The sequence below is a fragment of the Caretta caretta genome, chromosome 9 (genome assembly GCF_965140235.1).
Source record: "Caretta caretta isolate rCarCar2 chromosome 9, rCarCar1.hap1, whole genome shotgun sequence".
NCBI lineage: Eukaryota > Metazoa > Chordata > Testudines > Cheloniidae > Caretta > Caretta caretta.
Window position 1 is genome coordinate 91,428,506 of NC_134214.1, and position 17,913 is coordinate 91,446,418.

The 17,913-nt window shown below is 48.9% G+C and overlaps 1 protein-coding gene across 2 annotated transcripts in view; it reads right to left on the minus strand.

The window, feature by feature from the left end:
- PASD1 (PAS domain containing repressor 1) overlaps nt 1-17,913 on the minus strand; it is a 163,746-nt gene that overhangs the window by 15,462 nt on the left and 130,371 nt on the right. For both annotated transcript variants that reach the window (XM_048864438.2, XM_048864439.2), the window contains exons 10-16: nt 17,571-17,677; nt 11,571-11,718; nt 9,286-9,367; nt 6,137-6,260; nt 3,272-3,381; nt 2,574-2,660; nt 1,229-1,387 (exon numbers count right to left, since the gene is read on the minus strand). In XM_048864438.2, coding sequence (XP_048720395.2) covers nt 1,229-1,387; nt 2,574-2,660; nt 3,272-3,381; nt 6,137-6,260; nt 9,286-9,367; nt 11,571-11,718; nt 17,571-17,677 — 817 coding nt within the window. The remainder of the gene's footprint in view (nt 1-1,228; nt 1,388-2,573; nt 2,661-3,271; nt 3,382-6,136; nt 6,261-9,285; nt 9,368-11,570; nt 11,719-17,570; nt 17,678-17,913) is intronic.

Here is a 17,913-nt window from a genome sequence, read left to right on the forward strand (position 1 = left end):
TTTCTTTCAGGAATGATCACGGTTCAGCAGTTCAAGAGTTTAGGAATACATTGCTGACAGGATTCATTTCTCATTTTTTTCCTTGTGGCAGGAGATAAAACACCCCACTGGGCTCTTTTCCTACCAGTCTAGAATGTCCTGACGCTTAAGATAAAATCAGATGATACTTTGGGCCCAGGGAATCAGACATGGGGGCAGGCAGTGATGAGCTGCCAAAATCTTAACAACTGGTTCCCTCCTCACCCCACGAGGAGGTTGTGGACTGCCCCCACCCCCCGGGACTCCTGCCCCATCCAACTCCCCATGTTCCTTGACACCCCCACCCCAGAACCCCTGCCCCATCCACCCCCCTCCCCTGTCCCCTGACTGCCCCCAGAACCGGGCAGAAGGGTCTTGTGGGCCACCGTAGTGGGTGCCCACCGCGCCCCGCCCCTAAGAGCCAGAGGGACCTGCCGGGGGGCGAGGTGGGGAGTCCCAGCAGTGCTTACCTGGGGCAGCTCCCAGGAAGCATCCAGCAGGTCCCTCTGGCTCCTAGGGGCAGATTAGCATAGCTAGTGGGGGAGCAGGGGGAGCAGCCACGGGGAAAATTTGGGGGGTGCAGAGCCCCCACCGGCAGCTCCCCGCCCCTCGCCCGGCCCCAGCTCACCTCTGCTCCGCCTCCGCCTCCTCCCCTGAACGCGCCGCCCCGCTCTGCTTCTCTGCCCCCTGTGGTTCCCCTGCGCGCCCCCACCCCGGGTTACCTGCTGCGGCACGGGCGGCCCTCCTCGCACCCCCCGCCCCAGCTCACCTCTGCCTCCCAGGGCCTGAGTGCGAAGCCACCGCCTGCTTCTCAGCCCGCCCCAGCTTCCTGCATGAACAGCTGATTCGCAGGAAACCGGGGGGGGGTGAGGGGGTGGAGAAGCAGAGCGGGGCGGTGCATTCAGGGGAGGAGGCGGTGGCGGAGCGGAGGTGAGCTGACATGGGGCCGGGCGAGGAGCTGCCGGTGGGTGCTCTGCACCCACCAAATTTTCCCCGTGGCTGCTCCAGCCCCGAAGCACCCACGGAGGTGGTGTCTAAGGCGCCACTTTTGGCCGGTTGTTAAATTTAGAAACCCTTTTAGAACCGGCTGTCCCGAGGGACAACCGGTTCTAAAAGCACTTCTAAATTTACCAACCGGCTCCAGCGAACCGGTGCGAACCGGCTCCAGCTCACCACTGGGGGTGGGGGACACTGGAACAGATTCATATACCTGCAGATTGGAATCTTGCACTAGTTGGAGCTGCTCTTTGATAACATGGAGTTCTTCTTGCTGTGTCTTGATGTCAGCTTGCAGTATGCGAGTCCTCTCCTCCAGCTGTTCTTTCAGTTGATGCATCATCCCTAACTGGGCTGGGAAGTGGTACACTGGCTGCGGAGAACAGAAAACACTTCACGCTTAGCCCCGAGCTGGATGGACTAATATTGCTGCTGACCGCAGAAAAGTGAATGCTCTCATGCAGGACAGACTGCTTCTCAAAATATGGGAAGCTGCCCCCATGGAAAAGATGACTATACTGAAAAATTACACGTTGGACACTTGTAAGCCAATGCACCACTGCGTTACTAGAATCTCCCACTGGTGTTACTCCACCGAGCATAGATGTGGAGTAACCCAGTGGTGAATCAGATTTTGGTTATCTTTCTTTACTTGTATTGAAAAGGTCAGGTGAATTAGGAAGCTGTCTACTCTTCCTATCAAACCTTGCATCCCTAGGTTTATTGGTTATTATTACTTTGCTCCATTTCTTCCTTGCAAAGCAGAATGGCTAAATGGCAGGAGCTTGCCATGAGCCTTATACTATGGAAGGCACCTTACTCTAAAAATTATTCTGAATGGGCTACAGGCCTGATGCAGCTCCCAGAAAAGTCAATGGAAATACTGAGCCCTAAATATGACCTCAGTCATGAGCCACCTTATACACGTGCAAGGAGTAAGGGGCTTTAAGGTGCCCCCCGACACCCCTGTGCAGCTACCCACATCAGCAGCCTGTGTGCAGGGTCAAGAGCTGATGAGCCGTTCCTCCCTCTAGAGCGAAGGTGGAAACAGGACCCCAGGTTGTGACTCTCTGAGTCACAGTTTGGTCCCTGGGCTGCTCCTGGGTCAATGCAAGTACACAATGCCCCTTACCCAGGGGAATCCCAGGATCTAGTCCTGAGTGAGCCAGAGAAGAAGAAGAAGGGATGCAAATGGTGGAACTAGGAGCACGTCAAATTCTTGTTTCTGAGCCAAGTAGCTTGCTAACGCTAGTATCATTCATATCACAGAGCACTCAGGAACCGTCATCGGAGGGGCCTGCCTGCATGTGCTTCTCTGATGGGCCGCTCGATGGCACAGACACAGAAAAAATAACCTGGGAGAATGCTGTTTCTGGAACCAGAACAAAGATCCCCCGCTCTCAAACCTGGTGCAGCCAGCAATGAGGTAAAGCATGGCTAACTCAAGCCAGCTGAGTCTCTTGGGCAATGATTTCAGACCTCCCCTTCTGCTACAATAATGTTACCATCTGCTGGTCATGCAAGAGCTAACATGATCTTAACAAAACCAAACCACATACCGTCACAGGTTGCTGCGAGGGAATTGCTGGCTGGCCCACCTGGTGCAGAGTGAGATGTTCAGCGGGTGCCTGAGGAGTTACTGTTGCCTGGGAAGAGAACAACGGTTTGGTTTAGACCACAGCGCACCTGACGTGAGGGCCAAGAGAGTTACTGAGTGCCAGATCTACTGCAGGAGCAAATGTGTTACCCCGAGGGGCTCCCGCTGTCAAAGCATCAGCGCTGGCCAGACACAAGGGAAGACGTTCTCACGTGGCCTGTGGACACGCCCATTCTCCCTGGCTGAATTCCTCGCATTTCAGAGATCTTTCACTTCCTTCCTGTACCACACTTTTACCACCTGAGAGACGGCTCCATGTGGGGCTGCAATAAGCGACCGACTAACAGTTTTACCAATTGAAACAGGTGCCGACCAGTTACCTGGGGACAGAGCGAGCCCTCAGGTAACTCCTCTGGAGTCAGCACAGCTGGACGGATGAATCTGGCCTCTTCCGGATGAAACCCTCTTCACCTGAGAAAACTGGGCTTCGCCTGGATCTGGGCAAGCATAATCAACTCCAGGCACCACGAGACCAGGGTGTAAGTCTGCAGTGTCCCCTCCCCAAAAACCCACACATGAAACCCACCACCACCGAAATCACTGTCTCCCTTTCAGTGCTAAGTGCACGCTAGAAAGGCCATCGCTCGCAGGGTTATCTACCTGTGCGCTCCCACTTGAGGCCAGCCTCAGCGATGCCTTCTCCTGCTGACCCATTGGCACGGATTGCCTGGTGGGAGTGCTGGCCTCCGTATGCCGCATGGATGAGGTGGCTGCAAAAGAGAAGTTCCTTTTAGACAAAGTAACGGGATGAGGCCATCAGACGTGCTCTCCTATTCTAATAGGAGTGGAGGAGAGTGGAGGCATGGCAGCTCCAGCTGCTACCTAGCGCCCCAAGACACTGCTGGACCTCACAAAAATATCTGCTCTAACAATTGCCTAAATGTGGCAAAGAAAGCAAGAGGGTAGCAATTAATGACCATGAACTGCTGCCCAGACCTGCTTACCCATCATCTACCCTTCTCCTTCTGGGCAGGGTGGCCCATTTCTGGTAATAATTTCAACATTCTCTCTAGGGTGTTTCTCCAGATGAGCCACACCACATGAGCCCTACAGAGATACACAAGCTTCCCCACGAGAGCACGAAGCCAGACCACCTCTGCACTGAAACCCACTCTGAATATTCCACCGCACGAACAGGGCCACTGGGCTTGTTTTCAATACCCCAGTGCATTATATGCATGTAACATCCCTGTGAGTCCTCGTCCTTAGCCCAAATGTGACAAGGTGAGATCCCAGCCACGTCGCTCTTCATATCAGGAGGCCAGTCTCCCAGATCTTCCTGGGCTCTGATTCGCCTCCATTCAGACATTAAATGTCTGACCAGGTTAGATTTGCACATGCGGCCTCTGCAGTACTTAGCCCTCAAACTAAGACAGTAATGATGAGCTGAGCAGACAGACAGGCAGTTTCTACTGAAAGGGATAAAACGGATGCATTTTTTAAGGGCATTCAAGGAAAGGTCACATTGAACTCCAGTATCTTGTTGCTCCAGCTATGACTATCTAGTCTGATTCTCAGTAGGAAGGCTAAAAAGCTACACATTTCCCCCCTAAACTTCCCCACATTGTCACCCCTGGAGCAGCAGTAGCATTGGGTGCTAAGGGCTGACAGCTGTCGGGGCTTTAACCAGTGTGACCTGCACCTGCCCTGAGCAGGGAGTAAACGACACAGCTATTAAAATGCCAGCACTGGTCTACTACCCTCGAGCCCTGGTCTACTACCCTCGAGCGCCCACAGTTGCTACAGTGCCCAGTGGAACTGTACCAGTGGGGAAGTTTAGGGGCAAATGTCTAGTGTAGACACATCCTGGGCTGGTCCCTCCCACCCCCTCTACTCATTTAATAGTCATCTCCTTCTCTGACCCAGCCACGTTTGGGATCAGAGCCTTCTCCTCGCACAACCTTCCCCTATCTCTGCACTCACTGGCTCTCGTCCCGTTCCCGATCACAGCCCAAACCCCACCTGCCTGGCTGCACAGACGATGTATATTTCCAATGCGCCTGCCGCTGCAGTATCTAGGCATCTTCGCAGGACAAAGGAGGACCACCAAGAAGGCCTTGCCTCCTCCCTCGATTAACTCCTCACAAGCACTGGCCTCTTGGGCTTTGTCTTCACAGCTTAAAAAAGGCAGTTTTACAGCGAGATAACCAACGTGGGCTAGTGACCTCGCTGTAAAATCCCAGTGGAGGCGAGGCGCTGTACTGCTGTGAGGAGCGAGGCAAGGCCCGTGCTAAACTCCCGCCCAGGCTTGGCCCCGCCTATGGTAAAACTGTAGGGGCCTTGTCTGCATTCTGCTTTCACAGCAAGGCGACTAATCCGCGGTAGTTGTCCTATGGTAAAAACACACTGTTTCTTTGTCAGCAAAGACACAGCCGTGGCGGTGACCTTCACTAACCCCGTCAGCTTTGCCGTGGTTCAGCTGCTGGGAAAGGCTGGTGCATTCAGAGGCCAAGCGTGGTCCCATCCTTGTGCTCGGGGAACCCTAAAGATGCCAAAGGGGGCTACTCTAGGTTCAGACGGGTGTGACAGATATAAACTAGCCACCCGGCAGACTGTCCCCTCACAGTTTTTTAGGACTCTCAAATGAGACGTCAAGAATTATAACATTCAAAAACCCGTCGGAGAACACTTCAGTCTCTCTGGTCACTCGATTACAGACCTAAAAGTGGCAATATTACAACAACAAACCTTCAGAAACAGACTCCAACGAGAGACTGCTGAATTGGAATTAATTTGCAAACTGAATACAATTAACTTAGGCTTGAATAGAGACTGGGAGTGGATGGGTCATTACACAAAGTAAAACTATTTCCCCTTGTTTATTTCCCCTCCTACTGTTCTTGTAAAGTGCTGGAAATGGCCCACCTTGATTATCACTACAAAAGGTTCCCCCCTACATTGTGGGGGAGGGATAGCTCAGTGGTTTGAGCATTGGCCTGCTAAACCCAGGGTTGTGAGGTCAATCCTTGAGAGGGCCATTTAGGGATCTGGTGCAAAAATTGGGGATTGATCCTGCTTTGAGCAGGGGGTTGGACTAGATGACCTCCTGAGGTCCCTTCCAACCATGATATTCTATGATTCTATAATTCCTCCCTCCTGCTGGTAATAGCTCACCTTTCCTGATCACTCTGGTTACAGTGTGCATGGTAACATCCATTGTTTCATGTTCTCTGTGTATATAAAATCTCCCCACTGTATTTTCCACGGCATGCATCCAATGAAGTGAGCTGTAGCTCACGAAAGCTCATGCTCAAATAAATTGGTTAGTCTCTAAGGTGCCACAAGTACTCCTTTTCTTTTTGCGGATACAGACTAACACGGCTGCTATTCTGAAACCTGTCAATATAGTTTAAAACTTCCAACCGAGATTTGAGGTGTAGGGATTTTTTAAAGCGGCTCCAAGCTTTTGCCAATATATAAGTACAGCCTTTGCTGGGATCTGTTGATGCTGACTAGGATACGTACATGCTGAGTCGGAGAGTGCCGTGTGCGAAGATCGCCGGGAGCTAGGAGAGGATACAGACACTCTTTCCCTGCTGGTTTCTTGGTTGTTTGCACATTGCCTGATGTCTATGTAACTATTGTGACTCTGCAGTGAATAAAACACAGACAGCAACATCCTTAGCAGCACAAAAGCAACATCAGCTTGAACCCCCTGGAATCTTGATCGTGGCTCTTTCTCCGACAAAAACGGTCTTTGGTTCTTAAAGGGCCACAGCTGCAGCTACAATATTAATTTGGGTGATTGGAAACAACCAGCAGCTTGCCCCAAAAGAGACCCTTAGATACTCCTTAGGGTATGTCTACACTGCACCTGAGGTGCAGATGTAGCAGCCCGGTCTTCAGCATGGACCAGCAAGGAGAGTGCACGCCCAGGGTCCCTGGCGTGCGGGTACAGCCAGGGCTGAAGCCCGTGTTGCTGCACCGATATTGTTATTTCTAGCGGTGGTCACGCAGGTGTGCCCACCTGTGCTACAATCCTGCCTTGGAGGCCCTAAGCACTAGCCCTGGAAGCTCATTGGAGAGGTGACCCTCAGACGCTCACCTAGCCATATTCCCGAGTGAGAGCTGGGCTCGTCGTTGGGTGCACCTGCTGCCTGCGCCTGGCATAACACCTGCATGGGCACTCACGGTTTCCTGCCTCTGCCTTCCCGGGACCCTGGACCTGTCTCAGGCTTTGGGATGATGCTGGCTGCTATCACACGGACCCATCCCAAGCTCCTAGAGGCGATAGCAATGGACTCCACAGTTATGGCACCATGTCTTCTTCCTGGAGCCTAGCTTCAACGTACACCCTTCTGAGCCTTGCGAGATGCACCACAGGAAGGCGACACTCCCCCACCCTCAGCCCAGCCTCCAGTGTGGCAAAGCCATCGCATCACAGAGGGAAATTCCTCACCAGCCCCCTCGCTGGAGATCTGCCTAATACTGTGTGTGTGAGGGCAGGTGCAGTGTGGCTTCATGGCTAAGATGCTGGCTGGGAACTCAGGAGATCCAGGTTCAACTCCTCCCTCCATCACACACTGTCTGGGTAACCTCGGTATCGCCCACCACGTCAACCGGAGACAGCACTCCCTCTGGTTTATTGAAACTGTACATGCTTAGAGGCAGGGACTGTCTCTTCCCAGGTGTATCTACAGTGCCTGGCACAACGGGGCCTCCAGACATCACTGTAATATAGATAGCGACTAATAATAATACTCGGTGCCTGTCTATGGCACCTCAACCTCCAGCTGGACCCCATACACTAAGCCAATGCCTGTGAGAATCAGCATGGGGAGGGGGAAGGAGGCGGCTGGATGGGAAGGGCACCACGTCACCCCCAACCCTCTGTACACACTCCCCTCCTGCATTACAGCTGTCCTCTCACGCCCCTTTCCCGTCGCTGCTGATTGCCAATTGATTGGTGTATAAATAGAAGCGCGCTTTTATAATTAGCTTCCTTCTGCCCAATTTCTCCAGGGATGTCCCAGCTCATTGGCTCGGACACGCTGGGCAGTGACTGGGGAATGAGCGAGTGAACGTGGCAGGAGGAACCGGCTGGCTGGAAAAGGGAAACATTTCATTTGTTGCAGATGTGGTGGGAGGGGGCTGGGAGGAGATACAGACCAATTTTGGGGGATATCGGCCGCAGCCTGATTAGCTTGTATAACCAATGCCAGGTGGCGAGTGTCTGCTTAAGCTGAGATCCCTGCTCTCCTTACCCATGTGAGTAGTCACACTGACTCCAATGGAGCTACTCTAGCAAGTAAGGCAGTGGGTCTGGCAAAATATTTGGAGAGGGGACTGGCCTAATCCCTGCCCCCTACACAATCATGACAGGAGCCCGAGGTTTTACACGAACAAGCCACCCAGCACACTGTTTACGTACACTGAGGGCAAAACAGCCTTCCTCTCATGCAACAGGACGGCCAAGCCAGTCACATTCCCCGCACTGTTTGCCAGCCTTCCACACCCATCCAGGGAGCTAATCATGCTAACCTCGCACCCCTCCTCCTCCTGCTCTCCCTGCAATGGGAGAGACAGAGCTGCTTGTCCTTTTTTCATCCCCCCTGCCACCCGAGGCCAGCCAGGTCGAGTTCGAGGTCTGGGTAGTAATGTCTTGGCAATCAATAGGGATGGGAAAGAAAAGGCAGGAAAGCAGTGCCCCGGCAGGTCAGTGAGAGCTGTTTGCTAGAATGAGTCTTTGCTTGAATGCAACAGAGGCTCTTTAAGACAGCAAACTTTCCAAAATACACCATGGTCTGTAACCAGTCTAACTCACGTACACACACATACTCAGCAATCAGCTCCACCGTGCCCAAGCAGTCTGCCATGTAAGGATCACAGTGTATTAAAGATTTATTATTATATAATCAGCCCCCCTGCACCTCCCTTGAACTGGCTTCTCTAAAGTAATATCTGAAGAGTTAGAAAGCTAGCGGATTGATAACCCCAAACGATTACCAAATGAGCCACTTGAAATGACTTTGACTTTCCAATGTCTTGTTTTGAAGCTATTCGGTGGATATATTTAAACGAAACTGAAATGACCCTGTTAACTGAGCATGAGTGACGATGCCCGATTGATCCAAACAATGGAAATTATAGCTATGATCACAGCTCTGCCCAACCTTGCAAACATGGCTGAGACCTGAAAACAAAAATCAATAAATCATGCTTTTCCCTTCACTTCCCATCTTTGTCTGATTACCCATGGTGAGTCAGCATAAAAGCGGCAAACACTGTGGTACTGATCTGTAGTCAGTGCCTTGTATGTCGGTGTTACTGAGAGTTAGTATATCATTTACTATCTAATAAACTTCATTCTGCTCTCTGTAAAATAGCGTCTTTTCTTCTGCTGAACTGAGGTGGCTTAAGATATAATTTGAGTAAAGGTCTCAGAGAGAGCGGGAGATCTGACCTAACAGTTTAATAACGATGCAATTATTGAGTTTGCATTGTTATAAACGAGCTATTTTAGTGCAAAGCAGTGTGGAAATCCTCCTGGTGGGTTTGAAAGATAAAGAACTATTCGGTTTGGAGGTGAGTAAAGGGAAACAGGGAAGGTGTAGTCCGTATGTATTTCTAACATTAATGAGTTCCTTTTATTCGCTCCCTTCAGCATGCACTACCTTCAAAGAAGAAGATGCCAGTTCGATTGATGACTCCTCAAGGCCAAGATCTCTCCTTCTTTCGGCTCGAACCTCTGCATAACTACATTGGGGGAAAAAGAGAGATTTAGAACACAATTCTTATTGCCTATTGGAAGTAAAAAATAGGCTGTGAAATAAAAACGATGACTGCTTCCTTAATGACAGCTAAGCTGACATACAATTCTCTGAGGACCTCTTATTTTGTACCTCCAGCTTTGTACACACAATTGTTCGTGGGCAAAAGGTACAGTATTCTACACTCTAATTGCTGATTTACAGGTGCACATGTACCATTTGCACATGCAAAACTGCAGAGCAGATGCAAGAAGCTGCACATGTAATCTGGGGCACCGACTGAGATGCTCATTTATAAATTCTGGCCCTAAATGTCTGACAGCAAAACAATACTCAAAGCAAAGCTCTGTGACTGTGTTCCTTCGTGAACAGCAGGGAAAAAGAGCCTCTTCATCCTTACCACAATTCCCTTCACAGAGGAACTCCCCATTCTCCACAGCCTGTCAGAGAAACAGTCCTGATGCAGGTAAGTGGTAGTAGGAGGTACACACCGCTTCCAGCCTGTAGACAATTTCTTGTGTGTCTTAATAACAGTGGTACAGTCGCTCAATGGGACTCAAGCTACTCCCCAGGGAGCTTTGCCTGAGGAAGGCCTGCATGGCTGTGACCCCTGTTTTTGTAACTGAACAATATCACACTTGCACGGGAACCTTCCTCTCAGTCATGGGGTGGCACATTTTCAAAGCATGCAGCCATCACCACAGATTGGAATACAAATCTACCTACCGACTTCAATGGAAGCTGTGCATGTGGAATGATGGTAAGTGATAAGCCAAATTTAAAGCCCATTGAGTCCCCTGGAGAATGTGCCTCAGAGTAAGCTCACTTGCAGCTCTTACTAACTGTCTCTTAAATAATAAAACATTAATGATTTATAAGACCTGAGATTTAACTATGAGAGTTCTTAAAATCCAGGAGATATTTCAGAGACTCTCCAGTATGTATATGGCGTGTGGGCAAGGGTACAGTGTTAGAACTAAGGCTGGGGTAAGATTCTAAGGGGGGGTGAATGAGCACAGATCCATTAAGAAGTCAATTGGGAGTTGCCCATTTACACCACTTCAGAATCTGGCTCCTTAGCCACCAATTTCCTTTATTTCATCTTTCAAATCCAAGGTTCTATTAATTTTTCTATTTTACTAAGTAAAATGTATGTTCAACCTGAACTATTTGATGTGTGTCTAGGACTTTAGGATGTGCATGTACCAGAGACAGAGACAGAAAAATACGTTCACTCACACTCCATAAGGCCGGAACCTTAGGTGACAGAAAGGTCTAAAAATTTCCCAAAACAAGGCAGAATCAACAAGCCTCAAGATATGTAATTACTGTCATGAACGCATTCAAATTAAAACAGCTCTCAGGGTGTGGTTTATACCAGCATATAAAATTCTACCCACATATGCCTACTTATTAGGATACGATGCTCTTAAGGTTGTATTTCAAAATATCTAAACAGAAAAACTGGTTACTAATGGGCTTTTCTCCAAATATTTGATAGTCTCAAACAGGGAAGACAAGGATAAATTCACATTTTTACTAAAATTAGCTGACCCCAAACTGGTATGTCATTTCTTTTTAAAACCCTCCTCTAAATCCATTCTAAGTATACACTCAGTCTTGTTTGAACCAGCAATGGAAATTTACCACTGACACAGATGGAAGCAGATTCCAACCCAATAATTGTGTATCACAAACCTCCAAAACTAGAACAAGACTGTACAAGATTTATAGCCCATTTAATGCCATGAGTACAACAGAACCACCACTAGGGGGTGTCATATGCTAATTTTTACAGTTCATAAACAGCTATCTCCAAGTAACAACTATCTAAAGTTGTGATCAAAAAGGTTTGTAAGAAGTGTATGGATGCACTGACATCCATAAAGCATTCTGGTTATGAACAGCTTTAAATTTTTGATGGATCTGTGTCATGGCTAAGGACAGAAGTGGAACACAATATACTCAGCCAAATGTTGCTTCCAGGCTTTTTGGCTTGGTTGCCAAAAAGTGAGTAATGAAAACATTAAAAACCATTTCCAAGTTCTCACCGATAATAATTTTATGTAACTATGTATCATCACAGTGAGTCGAATCACACCACAAATATTTGGCTAACACATAAAAGAATGGAAAATGGAATAGATGAGCACACTGATGAACAGAAAGTGTTAAGCACATATTCCTACCTCACTACAAGGTGTGTACAAACAATGAACTCAGGTTTGGAGTTCCACTGATGGTACGTGATGTAATAGTGTGTTTGCAACCATATCCATTGCTGGCCTTTGGTCAAGAATCTGTAGTAACAGGACTTTCCTTTTCCAAATTGCATCACTGTTAAACGAAAAGAAACAATTTGGTTAATAACAGTTACATTCTGATTGTGACTGAGATTAGAAGAATAGCTCTGTCCCGTCTAACAGCGCGAACATTGCTATCAATTCTTCCTCAACATTGCTTACATTTTCAACCAGGTGCTGAGTTTTAATCTGATTTGCGGTTATTAACTTAAAAAGAAAGTGCTCCAAGATTTGGGGTTCGTTTTTATAAATGGTCATAGCTGGCACAGGCAGAGATTCTGCTTTTTGCCAGCAAACAGTACATATAAATGACATCTACCGAACAGTACATTGGCACTTTATCAGTCTAGCTGCATGCATTTCAGACATTGCTGGCTTAAAGTCAGGAAGCTTATAATAGAAGAACCCTGATCTGAAAGTGGAAAGTCTGTTTAACTGCTAATTGAAATGTCCACAGATTAGACTGTATATGAATGGAACCAAGTCTTTCTTTGAGACCCAGTTGTGCCTAAAGTTAACCACTTACATCTCCCTTTTAAAATACCATTTAACAAGGGTTGTTTACTAAAATGTAATATTAATGACCAAGCTTTCAAAAGGGCTTCCCAAACTAAAGGCACAATTTTGCACCAGCAATTCACTCTGCCTACAACTGAGCTCTTTCAGGAGCTGATCCAGAGCCTGCTGAGCTCAATGGAAAGACTCCCATTGACTTCGAAGGGCTTTAGATGAGGCCCACAGAGAAGAATGGATGGTCTTGTGGTTAATGCATTGTATTGGGAGCCATGTCAGCTGGATTCACTTCCTAGCTCTCCTGCAGATTTCCTGAGTACCTTTCCTGAGTTTCCTGAGTCAAGTCATTTAATCGTCTGTTCCTCAGATTGCCCACGTGCCAGATGGGGATAACAACACTTCCTGTCCATGCTGGGGTAGCTGAGCAGATAACTTTTGTAGCACTTGTGAGGTGCTCAGAAAATATCGGGATGGGGAATATAAGTAACTAAGTAGGTAGATTAGATGCCTGAGTATCAGATTCCACCCACAGATCCAGTAGAGTTAGGTATCTAAATAGGCTGAACCATGGCCTTGCCCCCTGCACGACCCCTGAGGCCCTGCCCCCGCACCACCTCTTCTCCCCAAGGCCTGACCCCTTCTCCCCTCACCTCCCACCACCTATTCCCACAAGGCCCTGCCCTCACGACACCCCATCCCCACGAGTTCCCGCCTCCGCACTGCCTCTTCCCCTGAGGCCCCGCTCCTGCGCTGCCCCTCCCCCCCAAGACCCTGACCCCCACTCACTCCTCTCTGCCCCCTCCCCTCCATCACTCACCCTTATGGCTGGTAAAAAGCCCCTGACTGCAAGCACATGGTAACATAAGGACATTTGGAATTAATTTGCAAACTGGATACAATTAACTTAGGCTTGAATAGAGACTGGGAGCGGATGGGTCATTACACAAAGTAAAACTATTTCCCCATGTTTATCTCCCCCCTCCCCCCCCCCCTCAGACATTCTTGTCAACTGCTGGAAATGGCCCACCTTGATTATCACTACAAAAGGTCCCGTCCCCCGCCCCCCCGCTCTCCTGCTGGTAATAGCTCACCTTAAGTGATCACTCTCCTTACAGTGTGCATGGTAACACCCATTGTTTCATGTTCTCTGTGTATATCAATCTCCCCACTGTATTTTCCACTGAATGCATCCGATGAAGTGAGCTGTAGCTCACGAAAGCTCATGCTCAAATAAATCTGTTAGTCTCTAAGGTGCCACAAGTCCGCCTTTTCTTTTTGCGGATACAGACTAACACGGCTGCTACTCTGGAACCAGTTCCCCTGTTGTTTGTCTGGGTCTTTTGACAGCAAGAGGGAAGGGGAAAACGGGATGCAAAAACACAAGATAAGGCGGGGGGACCGAGAAGTACATGTAGCACCGGAAACTACTCTTAACTCACAATTGGAAACTGACTCAATTCCAAATTCTATAATTGCATCTACAGTCTTGGGGCAATAGTACTGGAAGGTGTCACCCACCTGCACACATACACTGCATTACATATACAACCATGGGTGCTCCAACACGCGCTGGCAGCCAGCTTCCCCCTCACTCCCCAGTGCCTCCTGCCCACCTGCTGCCCCGCTCCCCCTCCCTCCCAGCCCCTACCGCCTGCCGCAATCAGCTGTTTCACAGCATGCTGTAGGCTCTGGGAGGGAAGGGGAGGAGTGGGGATGGGACACGCTGTGGGGAGGGGGTGGAACTGGGCAGGAAAGAGGTGGAGTGAGGGCGGGGGCTTGGGGGATGGGATGGGGAGGCAGGGCCTGGGGCAGAGCAGGGGCGGGAAGAGGAGGGACAGAGATGGAGGCTTGGGGGAAGGGGTCGGGGTGGAGCAGGAGGTTGAGCACCCACCCGGGCCTGGAGGAAGCCGGCACCTATGTATACAGCCTTTAATGCTAGTAAAGTCAAAAATGCACCCTTTTGGACACTACAATGTGAGGCTCATGGCTGTCATGGAAGCTACAAGTGTTGTATATAGTGCTCCGTCTTGATGAGAGCAGAAGCAGCTGAGACTGGGAATTGAGTGCTTAAGAAGGAACTTAAAACCTGAGTTTTCATCTAAGGTTCTATAGTGTGCATTCCCGTCATGGCTGGCTGTCCCCAATGGGGTAGCTGAGCATGCTCCCACCACCTGCACAAGCCAGCTGGAGAAGAGAGCTGGTTTATAGGGGTTCAGGTCCTATAGGGTTCAGATGAAATGAAAAAAATATGGGGTCATAAAACAATAACAGAGAAGCTTTACAAACCCACACCAGGTAGTAAAACAACCCCATTTACCCAATCCCTCCTCCCAGCCCCTCCTTAGAATAGCTCCAAGCTCCAGTGAGTTCTGTAGTAACAGCAGCATGATATATTGTAGCGGGGAGCAAGCCAGCCATGGTATGGATAGTCCCTGAAGAATTTAAAAGCAAACCATTGGGTAGATAGCAGCAGGTTGAGTGCTCTTCCTAATCTGGCTAATGAGAACATTCAGCACACATTATTACCAGTAATGAAATGTAATCAGTAATACCAGACTGTGACATACATGGCAATTTCCTGAAATGTCCTGGACAAACCTTACTGAATTCAGTTTATGTATTTTAGGAGTTCATTGCATAATTAATGTAAACCCTTGAGCATCAAAGGACTCTTTTAAACAATGGGTCAGACAAGAAGGAATGTTTGGGATAAAAGAAGTTGCGTGGGATTTCCCAGGAAATATTTGGGAGGAAGGAAATGCAAATTTATACCTCTGGACCCAACCTTTTGAAGCTATGCCCTGAGGAGAAATCCATTGTCTATCAAGTACTTGCTCCCAGATCAAAGACCGAGGCTGGATAAAGGGTTCCTGGGTGTTCTTATTCTGAACAAAAGGCATCATGAATGTGTAACCACAGAAAACCACCTATGTGGTATTTGAAGGACTAACCCCCTGTCAGAGCCCTTGGTAGTAGAGTTGGGGTGATCTCTGGTAAGCTTATTAGCATGCGTGTAGCTTCTTTTACTGCTTTTAATGTTTTCTCTGTACTGCTTTTACCTTAAGAATAAATGTGCTTGCTTACAAAGGGCTGTGTGGTAACTTAACTGTTGGCAATTATGCTGTTTACAGCCTCTGAGGAGAAGGCAAAGGAGGCCTGTTTAGGCAGTCGGACTTGGTGGGGAATTCACAGAGCTGTGCAGCTTGGAAATACCCCAGTCGGGAGGGAGACAGATTTGTGTCTCCACCCATCAGAGGTGAGAGCTGGGAAACCAGAAGCCTAAGTGGGTGCCTTTGCTGGACCAGAGGGGGAATACAGGTGCAGTTGCCCTGAAGTGTGACACAAGGGCTATGGCAACTTGCCTGCAGAGCTCCATTTGATTTTTGTTACCTTATTGCCCCAATAATGGCATTCACACATGGCACATTCGCATACACACTGGGCCTGATTGTTCCCCAGAGTTATCAGTGCAGGGTTGATCTTCTTGTGCAGGATATGGAGTGGGGCAGCATCTGTCCCTGCCTATTCGGCACCAACCCTCTAATCCCCAACCCCAGAGGGTCCTCTGTGGGGTCAGAGATCTGAAACGGGGTGGGAATGAGCACCCACAGGGTATCCAGCCAGAAGCTGCCCACATCTTGCCAATGACACCATATCACCTGGAAGCTAGCTAATTGCTCCAGAGTTAGTGCAGACACAGAGCTTCTGCCCAGATGACAATGGGCAGCTGCAGATCCCCTGGGGTCCACATAACCTCAGAACTGTCCCTGCGATATAGGACGGTGACACACCATTGAGCAGTTCTGATTCTATCCAGCAGAGGGCAGGGGTTGCACATACACCCTCATCAGTTCCTTATTGTACAACTATACCTAGCAGGGGTGGCCAAACTTACTGACCTTCGGAGCCACATACAACGATCTTCAGACGTTCGAGAGCTGGGGCGCACCTGCTGGGGCTCAGAACTTAAGCCCCACTCCTGCTGAAGGCCTGAGCCCTGGCAGCCGTGCCCGATGGGGCTGAAGCCCCGAGACCCCCTCCCCCTGGGCAGAAGCCAGAGATGATGCCTGGGGGGAGAGGGGAACATGGGGTCACACACCCCCTGAGATTTTTGCCAGAGGGTTTGCTGGCCCTGCTAGGTCACATGGTGCCACTGGGTCTCTTTCCTGCATGGCAGCTGCTGGCGTGGGCACGCTGGGAGCTGCGGCCATGGGGAGAGGCAGCAGCAAACAGCTGGGAGTAGCAGCCCCTTCCTGCAGTTCCCAGCTATTTGCGGCTGCTTCTCCAAGGGGAGCTAACACCTGGGAGCTGCAGGGACGGGCTGCTGAGGGGGAAGCGTGCCTGGTGGGGCATGACTCAAGCTTTTGGGGGGGGAGAACCTTTAAATTGTGCCCCTCCCCTCAGCAGGCATCAGTCATCTGTGGCAGAAGCCCCTTGCCCCATCAGTCTGCTGCAGGGCAGAAGCCACGAATTTCCCCCCGCCTCAGTCTGATAGGTGGAAAAGGGAGGACATGGGGGCAGGGGGCGCGCTCTGGGAGCCACACTTCAACCGTAAAAGAGCCACATGCGGCTCACAAGCCGCAGTTTGGCCACCCCTGCCCTATAGAATTAGTTCTTTTGCACTTTTGATAAAACTACTCCTTCCTCTCGGATTGATTTGAGAGAGAGATTGACTGACAGATACCACCCGTTTTAGCCAACAGGGAATCTGTGCACAATATTTCTTGAGAAACCATCTCAGTATGTTAGAAACATTTTACAAATAGTAAGTAATTAAGTATCACAACAACTTAATGAGGTGGCACTATTATGCTTATTTTACAGATGGGTAATCTAGGCACAAAGAACTTAATTATAACCTGCTTCAGAACTTAATTATAAGCTGTTTTCCAGAGGTGCTAAGTATGCATAGTTCCACTGAGGACAATGGGAATGGAGAGTGCTCAGCAGCTGTGACAATCAGCAAAAACCCAAGAATCAAGGTTGTTCGCACAGCAACACAACAGCAGAGTCAGGAAAGGAGGACAAGAGCTCTGGCTCTCAGTTTTGCAGTAACCATATGCTAGGGCAACTGACTTCCAGCACCCAAACACAACAGATATCTGCCAGTTTGGCAAGTTCTCACTGATAAAACTTGCCCTGATAAAATAACAGAGTCCTAGGGATTCATCTTTCCTAGTTAGGCATGAACTAAGCCATATTTTACAGGAATAGGAAAGAATTTCCCTAATAAACATAAAAAGAAAAGGAGTACTTGTGGCATCTTAGAGACTAACAAATTTATTTGAGCATAAGCTTTCGTGAGCTATTGCTCACACAAGTGTCATAAGTGCATGTTGTCAGTTCCCTGCAAGCAATGAGAAAGGAACTTACAGTGTTCATGGCACCTAGCGAGAAGCTCCAGGTCATCAGCGTGGTAATAATCATAACCTGACGTTCCCAGAACCTCAAAGGGTAAATACCCTATAATAGGCGGGGCCCTAGAATAAACGCAAAGAGAAAGACGTAAATACAAAACCTGATGGGATGACCATTTGGTAGATCTTTAGCAAACTAAAAACCAAATATCTCCTTGCCAGAAAGCTGGAAGTGATATTGATTTCTTTGTATCTGAGTGAGAAATAAAGATAAACATGTCAAAACTGAGTAAATGAGAAGGTATCTGTTTATTGTTTCCTTGTCTATTCATTATGTGGGTGTATGGAAAAGCACGTAT